We start from the raw sequence: 20007 nt of genomic DNA, 5'->3' as shown, positions 1-20007 counted from the left end.
CTGATATTGCTGCAAGGTCAGGTGGACACTCGACCAATGAATATCTGAACATTGTTGTCATTCAAGTCCATCCTACAATGCATTTTATCCAGCAGGTATTGGTTGTTTCATGGAAGGACGTGTCATCGCGCAGGAAGTATTCAGCAGTTGTTCAGCGAGCATGACAGCGAATTCCACCATCTTCCATGGACCACAAAACCCGTATCCAAACCCACTGATAATGTATGGGACATGTTAGAAAAACAAATCTCGGAGTAAAGTCCTGTTCCGTCAAATCTGAGACAGTTAAAGGACTGTCTACTTAGTATGTTGTAGACGTAGATGCAATTCCACATTTGTGGAATCTATGCCAAACTTCATATGCGCTGTAATTCTGGCGAAAGGACTTCCAACGCGTTATTAAATAAACGTTTCTAATATACTAGTGCCAAGATCCGATGTGTAACTTTATAACAAAATGTCAATTTATCTAATAGTTTTCCTCCACTTACCTTCAAATGAACAGGATCACAAAAAAAAAATGAAATTTGGCTTGTTTTGTTTCTCCTCAATGTCTATCAAAGATGAATAATCTCATAGCCAGAAACATACACGAAGACTTTACCTATTTATATATATATATATATATAATGTATTTATATATATATCTTTATTGACTAGACTGACATTTATAGGACTGAATTACAAACATTGGGACTAGGACAAAACAAAGTTGTTTGTTGTTTATGTATGCATGCTTGTATATATATATACATATTTTATATGCTTGGTATCCATCACTTATTGTTATTATTTCAAATAATGATTAGTTAATAGTTATAGCCGAGATCTGTGCACATCGATCAAGCTAATAAAAATGACTAACCTCTCCACTTTGTGTATTGCGGAGAGTAAGTTAAAAATGGTACATAATTTACTGGCAAAACAGTGACGGGAGTGACTATAAGATTGTAGTAGCAGGTATTATATTCAGAAATGAGAAATGCATTTTAGGGGGGAAGAGGATAGAGAAAACAAATCTTGGTAAGCAGAAGACGAAAGAATTCTGCTTTGTCAATGTTGGTCCTTCATGTTTTATTGATCATAAGAAACGACTGGTTAAAATTTAAAATTTCTGAAAAGTTTGATCGTATGTCGGTATTCCATTGGCTAGTCATACCACGAAGAGCATGCGGTTGCATATTCCATATCACCGCGAAGGATTCATTGTCGAAGTTCCATGATCAATTGATACACAATAGAAAATCCGCGTTTGGTATGGTCAATCTCTGTGTTGTATTGTTAGGAGTTGCCCACGAAGATTTCCAAACTTTTGACAACCTGGAGAATGTTCCAGATGAATCCTGGTCATCCTAGATTTGATACATACATCCATACATACATATACGAGGCGGCTAAAGACAGAGATGGGAAAATTTGCTTAGCGCTATGAGTTTCTTTTGACAGTGATAACGTAGATTATGACTGATGTCACTATCCCTTTATATGACAGGAATGTTCTTGTTTTTTTTTCTTTTTCTTTCCACTGTTAAGCATCAAGAACTAATATAGAATTGACAAACACCCACCATAGGTTGGTGTCGCCACAAAGATAAAAGTTCTTAATAGTTAGCAAAAACGTTTGGAAATTACAAATAGATTCTGCTAATCACAACAAGATTGAGCTCGTGGTTAATTTTACAATGTTTGTTGTGAGGATAAAATTTTTAAATGACAAGATTCAACACTGAAATGATGTAGAAGTCACAACCAGTTCATCGCTTTCACACAGATCAGTAACTTAATAGATTCCATTTCTTGCATGCATAAAAGGTGAAAATGTCGTTCCTGATTAATTTTCTCCATTCCACAGCCCGTAAAGGAGTTGATTGTTTATAATTAGCCATTCTTATGGCTATGTTAACTACACGTCAACTCTTCAAAAATAAATAAAGAAAGAAAGACAAGCAAATTAGAAATGCCACAGACGACATCGAAGAAATAAGAGACGCTGATTTAGACTTTTATGAACAGTAGTCTCTAACCCAGACTCTGTTTTCAGCCGCTTAATTAGTATTTTGTTTTACGAAGTAGGTAAGTAAAGATTAGGGGCACTTTCTTCACCAGCGAACCTCCCTTGGGGCATAGCCAGTAAGAAAAAATTGTACGTATTCTTCTCTTGCCACCACGTTCGGGACGCTGAGGCTCTTGGGAGATCATGACGTTCACTTCTGATATTTCGGAAGTTATATTGTTTGTTTTTCAACTTAAAAAATGCCGAGGAATTCAAACATGGTAGATTGACAAATCTGACAATCACTGGAAGAAGAAGACTGCTGCTAATTCTCACTCAACACCCTCTTATGTAGGAGTAACCGTTCCAAAAGAAAATGTTCTGCAACTGTTGAGTTACTGTCCAACAGTTATGTCTGATATTGAAGCATTGGTGCTGCAGACAGATTGGGATGGGGAGCTGTATTCATGCGCAAGGCAGGGAAGCTCTTATTGTACCAATCATCTTCGGTATCTTGTCTCATAGCTGCCATGTTAGGATTGGTGTGGCCCATGGAAAATGGCTGACCAGCCATTGGTGGATATGATGTTGCCATAGGTTGGTAACGGGCTGCAGCAGCTGCGCTCATGGTGTTAATAGCATTCGGTGGGGGGTATTGATATCCTCTAGAAGCCGCTGTGGCAGTCGGGTAGATATTCCTCATCATGGCACCATTACATGTAGGCAAAACAGAAGGCGCTGCTAATGCTTTCTGCAACTGTTTTTCCTGCTTCCGATATTTGGCTCTCCGGTTCTGGAACCATACCTGTTGATAAAAATAGAAGAAAAATAAATTATTAATATGGCTTCAATTACTTTGATTTGATAAAAATTTGAAAGAAGAGTGCTTAAAATAGTTTAAAGATGCGTTAATTTTATTGGTAGTATTTATCTAGATCATAGGTTCACAAACTTTTTCTGGCTACCGCCCACTTTGCAAGACATAAATTCTGTAACGCCCCCATTATAACAGTTTTCTGCGTTTTGTCCGAATAATTATAAATAATAATTAATAAATAAAATAATTACATAAGATATAAACAACAAACCTATAAAACATAACCACAGAAAACAGTATAATATATAAAAGTGGTTTTATATATTTTATATATATTTTGAAATGCAATATAACGAATATATTTGCTACTGTAAACATAACCTATTATATACACATGCTCTATTTTCTCATTGATATAGAACATTGACATCTATTTCTATCTGACATGGTAAATTTTCAAATGATTAAATAATTGAAATAGAAAATTGATAAAAAATTGATCGCGTAAGACAGGCATAAGATGAATTAAAATGCAATATTTAAATTTTAAATGATTATCTAATTGCAAAATCACGAAAATAATTAATTTTTAAATATGTATTATTAATTTCTTCTATAAAGAGCCACCGACCCCTAGACCGCCTGAACGCCCCCAAATGCTTCTGATCCCACTATACCCCCCCCCAGAAGGCTTCACTGCCCACTGGGGGACGGTACCGCCCACTTTGGGAACCTATGATCTAGATCAATGTCTCCGTAGCGCAATTGGAAGAACGACGGTACATTGCGCCCTTCGATTGGAATAGGACTAAGTTCGATTCTCGTCGCGATGGGAGGAATCTTTATCTGGACGATTTTCAATCGAAGGTGAGTTAGCCGATCTCATACGGAGGTAGCAGGGTTTTTTCTCCCGGAAACTCGGGTTTTTCATCCCGCATACAGACAAATCGGCCCTTTAGAACACACACAATTTACAGACATAGAATTCCAGTTGTGGTGGTGGTGGTGGAGGTGGGCGGTAGATGGCGTTGATTCGTAGTAGAGGTTCGGTGTAGTGGTTGAGACAGTTGTATCAGCTGAGACAGTTGTAGGTATCTTCCCGCGATGAGTCTTCGGACTCCTTGGAGGTGTCAATAATAATAATAATAATAATAATAATAATAATAATAATAATAATAATAATAATCTTTAAAAGTTTCTTTGAATATTTACATTAAAGATCAATATTTAAATTTATTGACTGAAATGATTTCAGGAATTCAACTATCTGGAATATAATTAGGACAGTAAATACTCTGTAACAATTAATTAGGCATGCTTGTCAATAGCTAATTTGCACTCCATTAACTCGCAGAACATATCTTCAAACTCGTATGGGAACGATTTCCTCTTCGACAAGAATGCTGGCCTATTCAGACTCGACTACAACCAGCATCTACCTCAAATTGGATTGCAGAGGATCTTTGAGATGATCTACTTCTTTCCCATCATTCCACAGATGTTCGGATTCGGTAACAAAGCAAGCAAGTAATGAAATATGCAAAGTCACCTTCATCCTTTTGACACTATTCTCGGATGAAGTGTCTTGTTACATTTGTCCATCAGCTGGTTAGAATGAAATTAATTTTAAGTCATCTATAAAATCAGGAACAAATATGAAACTTCTTATACAAAGGAAGTTTAACAGGGAGATTCCATTTCACCTAAATTATTTACTGCAGTCCTATAAGAAGTTTTTAGAAATCTGGAAAGGAAAAATAGAGGATTTACAGTAAATGGGAAAAGCTAAATAACGAGGTTGGCTGATGACACTGTCTTTTAGAATACTTTGCAGAATAACTTCAGCAAATGATTCATGAATGACTGCAGAAAGTGAAAAGCAAGGATTAAATATAAACAAGGACAAAACAAAACAAAAAAAAATGTATAATCAATACATAACCAATGAGGCAGTACATGGAACACCCGGAAATCGATACAGTAATTTCCTTAACTTAGGGGGAAGATCAGAGTGGAGGGAGACTGTGAGGAAGAAATTATACGGAGAATTCAACTTGGTTGAGTAGACTTTGAAAAATACCGTGAGCCACTCAAAGGAGACATCTCAATCTTCCATAAAACAAAAATATTCGACAGTTGTATATTACTGCTCATGACATATGGAAGTAAAACATGGACTTTGACTAAAAATGACCAAAAAGGTAAAGGCTATCCAGAGGAAAATGAAAAGGTAACTGCTTGGTTTTATAGTTCGAGATAAAAAGGGCAATACTTAGATCAGAGCTCAGGACGAGAGACATTGTAACAGCCATTAAAAGATCTAAATGGCAATGGAAAGGTCACATTGCAAGAAATAACATTCAAAATGGACATATTTGATATTTGAATGGTGTTCCAGAGATCGAAAGAGCTACAGCAAGACCAAAGAGATGGTAAAAGGAAGGTATGAAAAAGATATAGCTGAAACTCAGTGGCCTAGAAACGCTCATGGAGGACTTTAAGATAAAACTGAATGAAGTACTTTTATGGGGAGGGGGGTGACGCTAAGTGAGATTGTTTGACTGAACTGGACTCGACTTGTCTAATCTCTTTCACAAGGAAATCATGTGAATTATGCTATGAAAAACTTTAGCTAAGAAATGATAAACGATATTGCAGTCAATATTTTATATTTTCGCATAATCCCTATAATAATGAAAACGCACGTCTCTAAAAGCAAGCACGCAGTGAGTGCTTTTAGAGACGTGCGTTTTCATTATATTTATTGCGACTGACTTTTGAAGGTTTGTTCGGTGCTAATTTTTTGGTAAAATTTCCAATAGTAATAATTGTTTTATATTCACATCGTATTACACTCAAGGTCCATCGATAATGGATGCATCCATGTTTGAGATGACGTCACGCATGAATCAAAGGAAGAGAATTTTGAGTGTAAACAAACTCCGGATAATAAAATCCCAAGTATTACGATAAAAATGATATATTATTAGTTATATCTTAAATCTGATATTATAACACTCAAAAAGGTTTTCAAAATGGCTCCTTTAGAGTAATTCAAAATAAATGCTTTTTTTTTCTTTTTGCTAAAGCCAAATTACAAAAGTTCATTATTAGTTTTAAAGGTGCAAAATATTATTCTGTAATTGTTCAAGAACAAAATAGTATCTAACCATCACTATTCAGAATATCAATTTTAACGTATTCTCTTCTTTAAGAGATACTTGTACCATGAGGTTTCTTCAATTCACACCAAAACACAATCTGCTCACTAACCCTCGCAAACACTGGAATGGTCAAAACTTTAGTACCACCTGCTCACACTATTTGTTCTACGCTCCAACAATTACAGCAAGAACTCTTAAACATCAAACGATATATGAAACTGAATGGTTTCTCGGAAAGAACGACACAATGTCCTTTTGATTTGCAACCAGCAATGTTCCAAAATGTATGCAGTACAATAAAACGTACTGCAATATTTTTGTATTTTATATTTCACATGCATAAATGAAATTAAGAAAACTTATGTCCAATAAGTCTTGTTTATTGTAATCACTATTTTTTGTTTGTAGTATTTCAGAAGCAATTTCCGATCGCGGGAACTATTATAATCTTTATTACTTTAATCCATGCAGCATATAAATATAATTTTAAAATACAATCTAGAGCTTCCGTAGCTCAATTGGTTTGAACGAAGCCCTTTGGTTGGAAAGACCTAGTATCGAATCCCATCTCGGTCTTCAAAATCCTTTCTCTGGAGTTTTCAAATGAAGGTGTAGCCGATGTCATACTGAGGAGGGGAGGGTTTCCTCACGACAACTCTGGATTTTATCCCGTAAAACAGCGCAAACCATCCAGAAGAACACATACGATTTAATCAAAGACTTGGAAGCATCATATTTCTCCAACTGATACCGGCTACAAACACGTGACTCGTTACATGACACGATGCATCTTGCCCATGGGGGAAGTGTATATGTTAAGGATCCATCAGGACTGATCTAGATTGGGTGTTGATAATTATATATTTGAGCCAGCAGATAATTTTAAATGTCCAGGAGTCAACTTTAACAGCTGCAATGATATTCATTGAGAGATAAAGGAAATAATTGAGAAGTCCAGTGATGAATATTTCGCAATCTTGTAACTCTTAAATGCAGGTTATTATAAAGAAAATCCAAAGAAACTCTATTTAAATTATCTACGCCTACTATTAACAAAAGAAAGTAATAAAAACTTATTACATTTGCAAGAAAAGTGACGAGAAAAAATTTTGGACATCTTACAACCAAAATACTGGACTGTATGTACAAATACATGAGGAACTAACATACCATTCCCTCATTTATACGAAGTAAAATAATTGAGCAGTTTGGTCATGATTAGAGGGCAGCTGATGAAACAAGTACTTACAAATATTTACAAGAAAAGAACTGTAGGAAGATCCCGAGCATGATGGATGAATGTGGTAATAAAAAAAAGTAAACAACAACTGGATGAACACTTTACTCTATGATAGGGACAGATGGAGAAACCTAGTGATGGTATCATTAGGCTAAATGGACCATTGAGCTGTTGAAGGAGAAGATAAATACAACTACCGATTTTACGCAACATAGCCTTTCCATATGTCAGCTACCGAAAGTAAAAGTACACTCCCCCCCCCCCAGTTTCTACCTAAAACAGTAATAATTCAATATCTCGCTCAAGGGATTTTGAAGCACTGCTGAAGCAGATATCTGTTATTTTGGTTCTTGTTAAATTTGCGATATCAGGCGAAATACAACAAGGATAATAAGTACACTATGTGATACGAATCTGGCAACATGCCACTAGGACGACAAAACTATGCAACTGGTAAGCCGTGAACTGCAAGTTGAAACTAAAAGGGAAAAAAATGATATTCCACAAAATAGACTTGAACAAATTCAGCGCCTGCTCTCAGATAAACTGGGATGTGGAAAGTTCAGTCATGAAATAGTTTCTATGCTTCAACGATTTCGACTGGTGATACCTGACAATCTTGTTTATTCAACGTTTTAAAAATAATCTTAAAATCTTAAGATTATTGCTTTACTGGTTCTGTACAGAACAAAATAAAACTACTTGAACGTGAGAGTAATCTCTCTCTCTCTCTCTGTGTGTGTGTGTCTAGCATCACAAGTATCAAAATTTCATGAATGGTAATAACAAAAAAAAAAAAAAAAAAGAGTACGACCTCTCACATTACCAATTGCAATAAATATCTTCATTATTTTTACTTTACATTAATTAATAATATTATCATTATTTTCTTTAGAATCCTAGAGTCTGCTGTAGCAAAATTACGACGAAGTCGCGACATTTGCTTTTTGGTTAAAGAGCTATGAATATAAAGAATTTTTCCTCCTGAAATCCCTCATAGCCAACCCCCCCCCCCCCGGAAAACTCACATTAACAGATATAATACTCTGAAACTACTTGAACGGTTAGTTGTTATCGTCCGTATTTCCAGTCAACACAATGATTTCATATACATAACATAAAACAAATAAAAATGAATCCGCCAACGCCTTCTCTTCCTATGTTTTAATGTATTTTCTATTCTTTTATTTGTGATATACTTTGTTTACGAATATTGTATTATTTTTATATTATTAAATTAAAATTGGTAGATAAGCTCATTAAAATAAATAATAAATGAATACCATAAACTTACAGATGGCGCTATAACATATGTGTACGTTTCGGCTGCTTGTTTGTTTATAAGTTTATGTTGATGGCTTCTGCTCTTATTACTGCATCTATGAGTGACTGATTTCGGAAAGAAGAGGAATATTTTGAGTGCTACCGTGCGTGACTTTCATTTTCTGAATGGCAATACCTGTAAGTTATTAGAAGTTTCAGCTTATTACTTAAGTCTATTTCTTTCATTACCACAATTTGAGTTTCATGAATCAAATGATTGCGTCTAAACAATTTACTGAGAGTAATTCATCGCGTTACATTAAATTAGTAGTAATTAAATACATAGGTCTTAGATTGCGTACCGAGGTATTTACGCAAATGTGTTTATCGAAAAATCCGAATATTCATTTAAATGTAATTTAATTGGAATATTGTTTACCGGACGACACGATGTACTGAACCAGTAGACAAGAAGCCCGCTAATTCTTATAATGGCTGCTAAAATACTTCGTGAAATGCTCTGAATTTCTCAAAGTTATTTCATGAGGTAATCTAGTTCCTCTGCTATTTATTTATTTATATGCCGGAAAATAAATATTTTCGGGCAGAATTTAGATATTTACGTATTCGGTGTTGTTATGTCAACAAATATCATCTGAAACTCGTAATGCATTTGGAAAAGACCCGAGTTTCATACGGAGGTTTTAAAGTTTATTAAAGAGGAGTTTTGCCTCCACCTTTATGAGCGGAACAATTATGCTCTTTGTGAACTCACTGGGAATCCTTCCATACGCAAGAGTCTCATTAAACAGCCACGTCAATGGCAATGTCACATTCCTTTGCGCATTCTTTCATAGCATGTTGCGAAATTCCATTCAGTCCAATCGCCTTATTCACATCAAGATTCCATAATAATAATAATTTAAAGACTTTCATCCCATTCACCTTCAAGGGACTGAGTTAAAAGATTGATCCTTTCTTCCTTCTTTCAACCTTAGAACAATATCTTTTCCATCAGTATGAAAAACCATACAAAATGATCATTAAATAGTTCCATCATCACTTCTGCCCTCTTCACACTATTACATGGTCACTCTCATACCAACTACATAATTCCTTCCATAGTCATTCATCCTCTTGCTAGCGGCATATAATGGAAAAATTCCCTCGGATTTTTCCTAATCCGTTTTGCAAGTCTCTTATCACACCCTAACTTCTCCTTTCTTATTAGATTTGTCACTTTTCTAGCCTGTACAATTTATTCACTTCTTCCAAGCATACATTTCCTCCATAATCACTTCCTCTTTGTAATTCTTGCTTAATTTCTCTACTCGTCCATTTGACACCAATTCTCTTTACCCTTTTGGATTTAGATATGAAATCTGTTATTGCCGTCATCAAATATTTCTTAACTACCTCCCACTCAATATTAATCTCGTGTCTATTCATGTTCTTTTTCTATAGAACTGCTTCAAGCTGTTTTCTGACCCTTTCACAATCTCCTGTCCTATAGTTCCACATCTATTCTCTTATTCCAGATACCTCTGCATGACTTTGCAACTCCCACCTTCACAATTGGTGGTCGTCTGACGTTATTACTAAATATATTATTAACCCACCAGTTCACTCTTGAGTTAAGGATATCAGGTTCCTTGAGAATTCAAGAAATTATCTTTCCTTTCTCACATGTCCTATTTCTTCCTCCCACTTTATATTTCGATGATTAAAATCCTCATTATGCTAACTTTTTCCCCCATTATCTAGACCTATTTGCCTGAACATTTCTTTCTCATCACGCTCATTATATCTAGGTGTCTGTAGCAAACTCTAACTGAATATTTCTTACCAATCATTTTCACATCGAAACATGTTCAGAACTACTCTCATTACTAATATTTCCTAGTTCCTCTGACATAAATGGACACAACATATTTGCCATCATCATCATCATCATCATTTGCTATTCCCTTTATCATTTCATTACTTCTATAAAAATGCTTCACCTGTCAACTCCGATTTCACTCAAGATATCATTATCAGTTTACTATTTGTTTCCGTTGTCCGCGCGGTTAGCCTAGTGGCTGTGCGCTTCGCAACCATATGCCTGGGGAAGGCGTGTCCTAGGTTCGATTCCCGTCGGTGACGTGAGGAGCTGAAGGATCTTCCTCAGCCATAGCCAAGTTAGCGTGACGTGGACAGCAGGGTTTTTCCCGCCAGTTTATCTGGTGTTTTTCATCCCGCAAACTGGACCCGTGAACATACAGGACACAGCCATAGGACAAATAGACGAAGATAGAAGAGGAGATGAATGTCTAATGGGCGGTGAGTCTTAACTCACCGCCCATTAGACATTCATGGCTTAGCCATGAGTGACCCAACGGTCCATTAAGGACTATGGGAGAGATAGATGTTTCCGTTTATACACTTTTGTCTTGTACTTTAGAATTATTGAATACCGAGTATTATTATCTCAGGTGACTTGTCTCTTTCCCTACCTTCTCTGTCTATCCATCTCTGTCAATTTTATTCTTTCTCTTTCAGTTTCAATCCCCATTTCGATTTCTCAGCTTCACCCTGCATGACCCCAGTTTCTTCAAAATCTGTATTTCCCATTTCTTTTCTTCATTCACCCCCCCCCCGAATCATTCTCACTTTCACTCACATTCTACTTAATGCTTTTGTACCATCTCTTCAATAAGCTTATACGCCTCACATATATACAGTACCTATCTTCCTTAATCTCATACCACTTATTTTTTTAAAGCTAGATACATCAAACAACACACCATTAAAAATTCAATATTATGTCATTTCTTTCTATGTGTATTCTTTTTTTTTTTAATTCTAAATTACCTTCTTTTACTCTCTCTCTCTCTGGTATTTATCAAATGCATGTTTATGTAAATTATAACTTAGTTTAATATTATAATCACATTTATTTAATTATTTTAATTATTATTTCATTTGGTGCAGTATAAATTAACTGATAACTCAAATAATTTATATTATATTTATTGTCAATAATGACTCTTCCTGAAAACAAACATCTCTGTTCTTCATATGGAGTTTCGGTAAACTAGAGAGATGAAAAAAACATCCTTCACAGACTTCATCCTTGGTTGATTTCTTCATGTTAATCCGTACTTTATGTATGTCTATACTTGCTAGAAATTCTTTCCAATTTTTTGTATCATGCTGATTCTTATAATTTTTCTTAAAGAAACAATTTTTGTTTGAAGTTCGCATTTTACTTGAAGTATTAAATAGAATTTTATAGCGTTTGATTGAAATGAAAAGGTTTTTTAAAGCATCCTCCTGCTATTTAAATAAATTGAAATAAAGATGTAATTTTAGAATTCTAAAACAAAACACAGTACATCGATTAGAAAGTCGCATCGTGTTAAGAATCCGCTTTCTAGATTTCAAGAAAAAAGGATCTATAACTTTTTGAAAGCTTGCGATATTTTTGCATTATCTTTAAACAATAAAGAAAAATTACTTTTGACAGTTATGCATGCATCTTGAAACTTCTGATCACATTTGCCATCATTGGACTTCAAGAGTTATTTGATAAACGAAATAAGAATTACAAAGAACATAAAGGCACTAAGTGATATTATAATGGAGATGAGTGCTTTATATGTATGGACATTTCCTAAATTATTTTCATATTTACAGATAGAAGTTTTACAACAATGAAGAAAATAAAATGCCTTTGTGAAAATGTTTTTCTTTTTGTTGTTCACAGGTGAAAATTGATTAAAATCAATTTCCAGCGAATTTTTTCAATTCGCTGTAAATTGCATGTGACATCTGAGTTTGATATTCGTAAATTCTAGTTCTCATAAATTATCGTTCTCTCTGAGCAATTATTCTTGAGACTAAAGTTCTTTCCAAATGAAAGAACGAATATGTACTCAAAACGAATAAAGGAATATAGAAATTCATCGCTAGCAGTCTATGATTGTATTCATCCAGATTTCAAGGCAAATCATTCTACAGTGCAAATAATAATAATAATAATAATAATAATAATAATAATAATAATAATAATAATAATAATAATAATAAAACAGTTATGGAAACAAAGCTTTTTTTTGAAACTACAAAAATTTCCAAAAAATACAGTATAGGAAAAAATCGTTCTTCTTATTCCCCGTATTTATTTCAGCATACAACATTCTAGCCACATTGATAAGAAATTTAAAAAGCAATTTTCGTTTTAATTTGGAGCATATTTCCTTCTTCACAAATATTGACTTCAAGAATTCAAATCTAATAAAATTTCCTTCTTAATATTTTGCTCTAGGAGTTGGATCGTTACTGCTTTTACCGGGGGGGGGGGCAATCTACTTGGTGAGCTTTTACTGCATTCCCCATATCCTGGGTTATTGTATTTTTTGTGTCTAACCAACGAAGCTACCGGAAATAACGTCATTTCCTCCGGCAAATCCAATTGGCTGGAAATGATTGCATACGGTACTCCCTTAAAATTGCACATTAAACACATTTTCTTACCAAGGAATGCGAAACTTATATCAGTGTCACAGTCACTACAATAGTAATTACATGATTGGTTACTCTGCTTTCTGCTAAATAGCAAGTATGACTTGATTTCATTGAATAAGTTGCAAAGGTTGTACATAAGAACAACACCATCATCAAATTAAGAAGCTTGCCTTTATGAAGAGCTTTTATTTTCTTGACAAATATTCCAAATAGAAACTGAATTGGGATACATAATTCCACGACATGAGGAAGGGGCCTACCATAGAGAACTTCAACTATAATTCTTTATAGTTGAAGTTCTATAATTCTAAAATAGCATCTATAATTCTTTCTATCTACAGTTTAGCATCATCACTGTTCAAAGCCCTGTTTCGAACTCCATAAACCAGTTTTTTTAAAACTTAAGAGCTACAATTGTTGGAATAAAATTTCAGAAATTTCGTTTCAAAAACTTGCGTTTATCCAAGTTTCACATTATTCTATAGGTATTACAACTTTCATGTTGAGATTATTCAAAATCGAAACGAAATAAAGTTGCATTTCATTTATTACGTATTTTGTTTTCTTTTTTCCTTGTCTATGTCTATTATTGTAAGTGTGTGTGTGTGTGTGTGTGTGTGTGTGTGTGTGTGTGTGTGTGTGTGTGTGTGTGTGTGTGTGTGTGTGTGTGTGTGTGTGTGTGTGTCTTGTCCTTATTTAGCACTTATGCGATATATAAAAGGGATTTATAAAAAATATTTTTTTCACAACTCCCTCGCACAATTAACAGACAATAATTCACTGGCCTCACAGCTAAGGCTCTGAGGCAAGTGTATTATTGTCTGTTAATTGTGTGTGTTCTTCTAGCCGGGTTGCCTGTTTTGAGGGATCAAAAACCATCCTATCTTTGCCTCAGTGTAAGAGAGAGGCTATACGAGGTTGGTCTGAAAAGTTCTCGGCCTAACAATAAAAAACGAATTTATAATTTCAAAATTATTTTTTATTTTTCAACATAATCTCCCTTAAGACTAATACATTTATTCCAGCGATGCTCCAGCGCCATTATCCCGTCCCTGTAGTGATTCTCAGCAAGATCGGCAAAATACCCCTCTACAGCTGCAATCACCCCTTGATTCGAAGAAAAACGCTGACCAGCGAGGAAAAGTTTTAGTTTTGGGAAGAGATAAAAATCAAAGGGAGCCAAATCCGGGGAAATAGAGTGGATGTTCCAACAATTCATAGTGGAGATACTTTAACTTTCCCATTGCCAAAACACCTTTGTGGGCAGGTGCATTGTCCTGATGAAAGATGATTTTTTTCTTCTGCAAACCGAGTCTTTTCTCACGTTTTCGTCTAGTCTGGTTAAAACATTAACCAGATTAACCGAGGAATAATATTTCTCGGTTATTGTTTTACCCTTTTCAAGATAGTTAATAAACAAAATGCCTTTAGCATCCCAAAACACCGATGCCATGATCTTTTCTGCTGATGGAACTGACTTTGTCTTCTTTGGCGCTGAACAACCGGCTGCTGTCCACTGTTTGGATTCTGGTGTATAATGGTGAATCAAAGTCTCATCCATAGTAATAAATCAAGTCACAAAATCAGTTTTATTATTGCTAGAACGCTCCAAGCACTGTTCAGAGATTTTCATGCAAGTGTTTTTGATCTGCTGTGACCAAGCTCGGCACTGATGTTGCACAAAGCTTTTTCATATGAAATTCTTCATACAAAATATATCCTACACGTTCTTTTGAAATGCCTATAGTCTCAGCAATTTCACGCACTTTGACTCGCCGGTGATCCAATATTGATCTATTATTTCTGGTGTTGCTACACTTTTTGGACGTCCTTCACTTGGATCATCTTCAAGGCTGGTACGGCCACGTTTAAGCTCTTCTGCAGCCCATTTCTTAGTTGTCGAAAACGATGGAGAAGAGTGCTCATAAGCTTTTATGAACTTGGAATGAATTTCTTTTGGCGTTAAATCTTCTTTTACAAAGAATTTTATAACCACACGATGCTCAATTTTATTCATTTCAAGGGATATAGATAACACTTTTGCTTCAAACAGCTGTATAAAACACTACTTGATAGAATGACTTGCAACTTCACATGGATGCTTATGACAGATGTATCAACTTAGAAAAAAAAATCTTGTCAATGGTGTTGTCATCTGTGGTCGAGGGCGAGAACTTTTCAGACCACCCTCGTATGTCTGGTGAGGCTAATTTTTATTGTATATCCGCTGGACTTTGAGGGTCATATGCATTTTAATATCTGTTAGATTTGGATAATTCGAACTCAGTTTCATTACGCGATACATACAGCCTTGACAGAAGATACACAGTATACCGACACTGCCGAACCATCTCAGGTAAGGTCGTATTGTGGTCGTATCGCACTCCTTACTAGATTAATCCAACTTTACGAGAGCAGTGCTCTGTACCGTGTAGTAATAGCGTGCATTGCATTCAGAGTACTTTTCTAAATTTATAGTCTTTGAATTTAATTTAGTCATGTGTTTCTTTTAAGTCACTATTTTCTCATATCCTGATGACCAGATACTTCTGGTTTTGGTGGGAGTTGCACTGTGCTGCAAAAATTACCGACTTATCTGAACCCTCGCAATCAGTACGAAACCATGTGTCTTGCTAGTTTACTGTAGTTATGAACAGTACTGAAAATATGCCATCGTTTACAAATAACCCATTTTTCAGTGACGTGTTCATTTGGTACTACACATACCTACCGCTGGGTTAGAAACCTTTATGCAGATGTGCGTAAACGTTCACTTACGCAGCGTATATGCAAAATACTTTCATTTCTAAGCCACCGTTTAAGAATTCTGAACTCCTGTTTGAGAAATCCACTGTCTCAGAGCATTTTGTAACAAATCAGAAGGACGCGTTCGGATAAAGGGTTTCCAGAAAAACGTTATTTACCAGAATGTATCATGCAGTCTGTTAAATGTGATGACAAGGTATGGGAATTGTTTTTAGTGTACACTATTATCACCTGTCGTAGAGCTGGAAAAAATGAACACTGAACTTTATATTCGTAATTCTGTGTTCACAGCTAAGGAGATCCTATGGAAGCAACTCAGTTTGAGCATCAGCCTGAGAAAAAAATGCATACGTATTGTGGCGACAAGATTAAGGTCAGTAAGAACAGAGCCTCGTTCTGAATCCTGTATGACATCTTTGGGAAAGTCAGGAAAGGACAAGGCCAACACTTTCAAGTACTATAGGAAATGACTGCAGTTCTGATGATTCAAAATGATAATCAAGATTTAGTGGCATATCTTCTTAGGCGAGTGGTTGCTTTAATCTCATCCATAGGTGGACCAAAGAATTCGTGAAACACTCAATGATAGTTAGTTTCGTAACTATCATTGAGTAAACGTAAACAGCCGTCGTGAGTCCCTTTTACGGGAAGGCACGGCACCATTTCAATTCCCCCCAAATTTTATCCGGGCTCGGGACCGGCATAGCTCACGAACCACACCCTGTGGCTGGGTCAGTGTTCCTGACTGTAATTTGTGTGTGTTCACGGGGCCGGTTTGTCTGCTTGCGGGATGAAAAACCCCAGATAAACTGGCGGTAAAAACTGTGCTGTCCACGCAAGACCGGCTAACTTGGTTATGACTGAGGAATATCCTTAAGCTCCTCACGTCGTCGACGGGAATCGAACCTAGGACACTCCTTCCCCAGACATATGGTTGCGAAGCGCAAAGCCACTAACCGCGCGGATACCCCATGATTTTTCAATTTTTCAATGCGACAATATTCTTCGTCTTTCACTATCAGCGAGAATTGTTTAGACGGAAAAGTGTGCAAACTTTACACCCATAAATGTTAATTAAGCAAAAGTGGCATTTTATTAGCAACGTTTTATCTGATGAAAGTGACAAATGAAGCATTTTTTCTTTAAAGATTTTTTGTAGTTTAGAACGAAAAAAATATTTCTGATCCATTAATCAAACTTACTGAAGTTTCTCTTATTAAACGGGAGGATAACATTTAATTAAATGATTCTGCAACTACTGACTACCTTCCAATTCAGACCCTTATGATCACTTCGTCCAGTGCCTGTTAGCGTTAGCTCAACGGTCAGCGTGAAAAATTAGTGTTTAGATTTTAAATCATTAAATCATTATAGGCTAGAAATTTAGAAATGAAGTAAAACAACATTAAATTGCAAGGTTCAAAATGTAATCATTAAGGGGTGGAACGTATTGTAAGCACCTTCTTAAATGCTCTTTATGGCGATTACATTATGAAGAACTATTAGTGGTGACAAAATCGGGGTTTTCTACAAGTTGGGGTCCTTTAGTATAGACATGGCTGAGAAAGATTTTTGATCATACTTACAAATATCATCACATTATAGATATAAGATTAACATTTTCGCATTATATATACAAATGCTATTGGTCGTACAATTACGCAGTAGATATTTTCCATCATGTGTGAGATCTGAAGTGGCTTGTTCAAGTTTCGTGGTTGGTTTAAAAGGGTTCCCGTATTATCTAGCCTCTATCCCACCCACGGTAATATATATATATATATATATATATATATATATCGTGGCGAACATTCCGGGTGTACGGTGCTCATCCACCGAATAGCAATATTACCGATATTATATTATTGCATTTATTCTCGTTAAAGACTCCCCTAATTGTTTCCAGACTTCGCGTGATTACTGAATTTAAACACAGTATACAAATGCTTCATGAAGAGGACACTTTCCGACGCGTAATTTGCATTACATTCGCGTTAACAGCCCGCTGTGCGTTCAAAATTCATGCAACTTTGAGACTTTTGAAAATATATAGATGGCGCAGCCAGTCAAATTCTTAGCGTTCTAGTAGTTTTAAAACACTCAGAAGACGAGGCAGGGTGAGCTCAGAGACAACAGCACCTAGAGGCTATGATTGGTTATAGTGTCAACCAATCCAATTGAACGTTCTCATTTGTCATGAGGTGCTGTTTTTGTTTTCTGAGTTTCATCTGTTTTGCGTGCGTGAAGTTTAAACTGACGTGGTAGCCAAATTTTAATATCTAATATAGACACGTTTTTAATATATAATATAGATGCGTTTTAATATATAATTTTCGATAATTTATAACTTTTTTGTCCATATTTAATGGGAAACAGTATTGTAGTCGAAAGAGATAAATTTCGTCCTCGTCTATCAAATTTTACACCTTTGAGTTATTCATATATAGTATACCAATCAAACATAGCATTTTTCATCATTATTGTTTTCTAATATATCTTAAAACAAACACATGGTCCCCAACTCTGTGCAGATTTGGTTACAATTAATTGATAAATTAAAGTATTCAAAATTATCCTTCAATTAATTGCATTATACCAGTTAAGATGAGCACTGATGCTGACTATATATATATATATATATATATATATATATGAAAATCTGTTGTATTTACTCGGAGATATGTTCATATTTTTTTATACTGACTGAAATCCGAGAATTAGACAAACGATTAATTTATTTAACACACAATATGTTTCGTCGGAAAGCCGACTTCTTCAGGCGTGAGAACATTGAAAGCAAAATAAAAAAAAACACTACAACGAAACATTGTACCACTACAAAATCGACTAGAAACTTCAGTTAAGTTTGAAGTGTAGCTACAGTCCGGGCTAAAGTTCTATTGTTAGGCATCTGCGAGCGTGTGACCACGAGTGCGCCAGTATCTGATACCAGAGCTAAATGAGTCCGGTAAATTGTAACTATGGTTACTGTTTTTGTGATGAGACTCCAAGACAATTTCCTTAGACTCGACTATGCGGCGTTCTACCTCGTCGTGGCATATATGAAGGTTTGAAGTTGTTGTCCAGTTTATCTCATGTTGGCGGCCTTCACTATTTGTGTTCACTGAGAACAGGACATGGCTTGAGAGGGCGCTTGCTCTGGTTCTGTTGTAAGCAATGTCCCTTTGATGTTCCTCGAGACGCAGGAGGATGGACTTCTCAGTTTGGCCATAATATGGCTTCCCGTGGTCATGATTTTGTGGATGCCTTAAAATGAATTTCATTCTAACCAGCTGATGGACAAATGTAACAAGACACTTCATCCGAGAATAGTGTCAAAAGGATGAAGGTGACTTTGCATATTTCATTACTTGCTTGCTTTGTTACCGAATCTGAACATCTGTGGAATGATGGGAAAGAAGTAGATCATCTCAAAGATCCTCTACAATCCAATTTGAGGTAGATGCTGGTTGTAGTCGAGCCTGAATAGGCCAGCATTCTTGTCGAAGAGGAAATCGTTCCCATACGAGTTTGAAGATATGTGATTTTATACATCTCTGGAAACTGAAGATGGTTGTGAGCCGGTTTGGGTTTGCTTAGAATTGATCTGAGTTTAGGAAGAGTAGAAAAGCACGTTTTTATGTTAATTTTTTTCAAAATTCTTCTTAGTTTCTGGGAGAGCGAGCTGATGTATGGTAAAGAGATATAACCTTTGGGGTTGTTCTGTGTTTCTACGTTATTTTGATGAGTGCGGTATAGTTGTTTATTAATAATTTTTGAAGAGTAACCATTATTTGCGAAGGTTCTTTTTAGATGTTGTAGTTCATTTTTTATCTCTTCCTCATCTGACAATACAGACCTGGCACGATGCGCTAGAGTGGAGATGATTCCCAACTTCTGTGCTGGATAGTAGTGTGAGGACGCATGCAGGTATCTATCCGTGTGCGTTGATTTTCTAAAGATCGATTTTTATGGAGTCAGACATCTTAGTAAGTTTGACGTCTAAAAAAGGCAGAGATCCATTTTCTTCAATTTCTTTTGTCAATTTGATGTCTAGGTTGGATGGACTTCTCAAAACAAATCTTAAGAAGAACAAGGATATCATCATCCTCCAAGCTGAAATCTCAGTCAGTACAATTTGCCAGTTTGTTTATATGAGAAATACTCAGTCAATTTGTTCCGAGAATCAATGTTCAATGCGTATTTCTCATATGAAGTACGCATTGAACATTGATTCTCAGATCTCAGTCAGTAC

At 35.6% G+C, this 20007-nt stretch overlaps 1 protein-coding gene across 1 annotated transcript in view; it reads right to left on the bottom strand.

Annotated features, from left to right (window-relative positions):
• Window positions 1–2402: 2402 nt before the first annotated feature.
• LOC150095093 (homeobox protein unc-42-like) overlaps window positions 2403–20007 on the bottom strand; it is a 69446-nt gene continuing 51841 nt past the window's right edge. The window contains exon 3 of the mRNA XM_090411193.1: window positions 2403–2798. Coding sequence (XP_090267319.1) covers window positions 2403–2798 — 396 coding nt within the window. The remainder of the gene's footprint in view (window positions 2799–20007) is intronic.

This window comes from Typopeltis vanoorti, chromosome 21, assembly GCF_054136105.1.
Source record: "Typopeltis vanoorti isolate ZY-2024b chromosome 21, IOZ_Tvanoo_1.0, whole genome shotgun sequence".
In the NCBI taxonomy this organism is placed as follows: Eukaryota; Metazoa; Arthropoda; class Arachnida; order Uropygi; family Thelyphonidae; genus Typopeltis; species Typopeltis vanoorti.
Note: the sequence above shows the minus strand (reverse complement) of the source record. Positions and strands in the feature narration are given on the sequence as shown.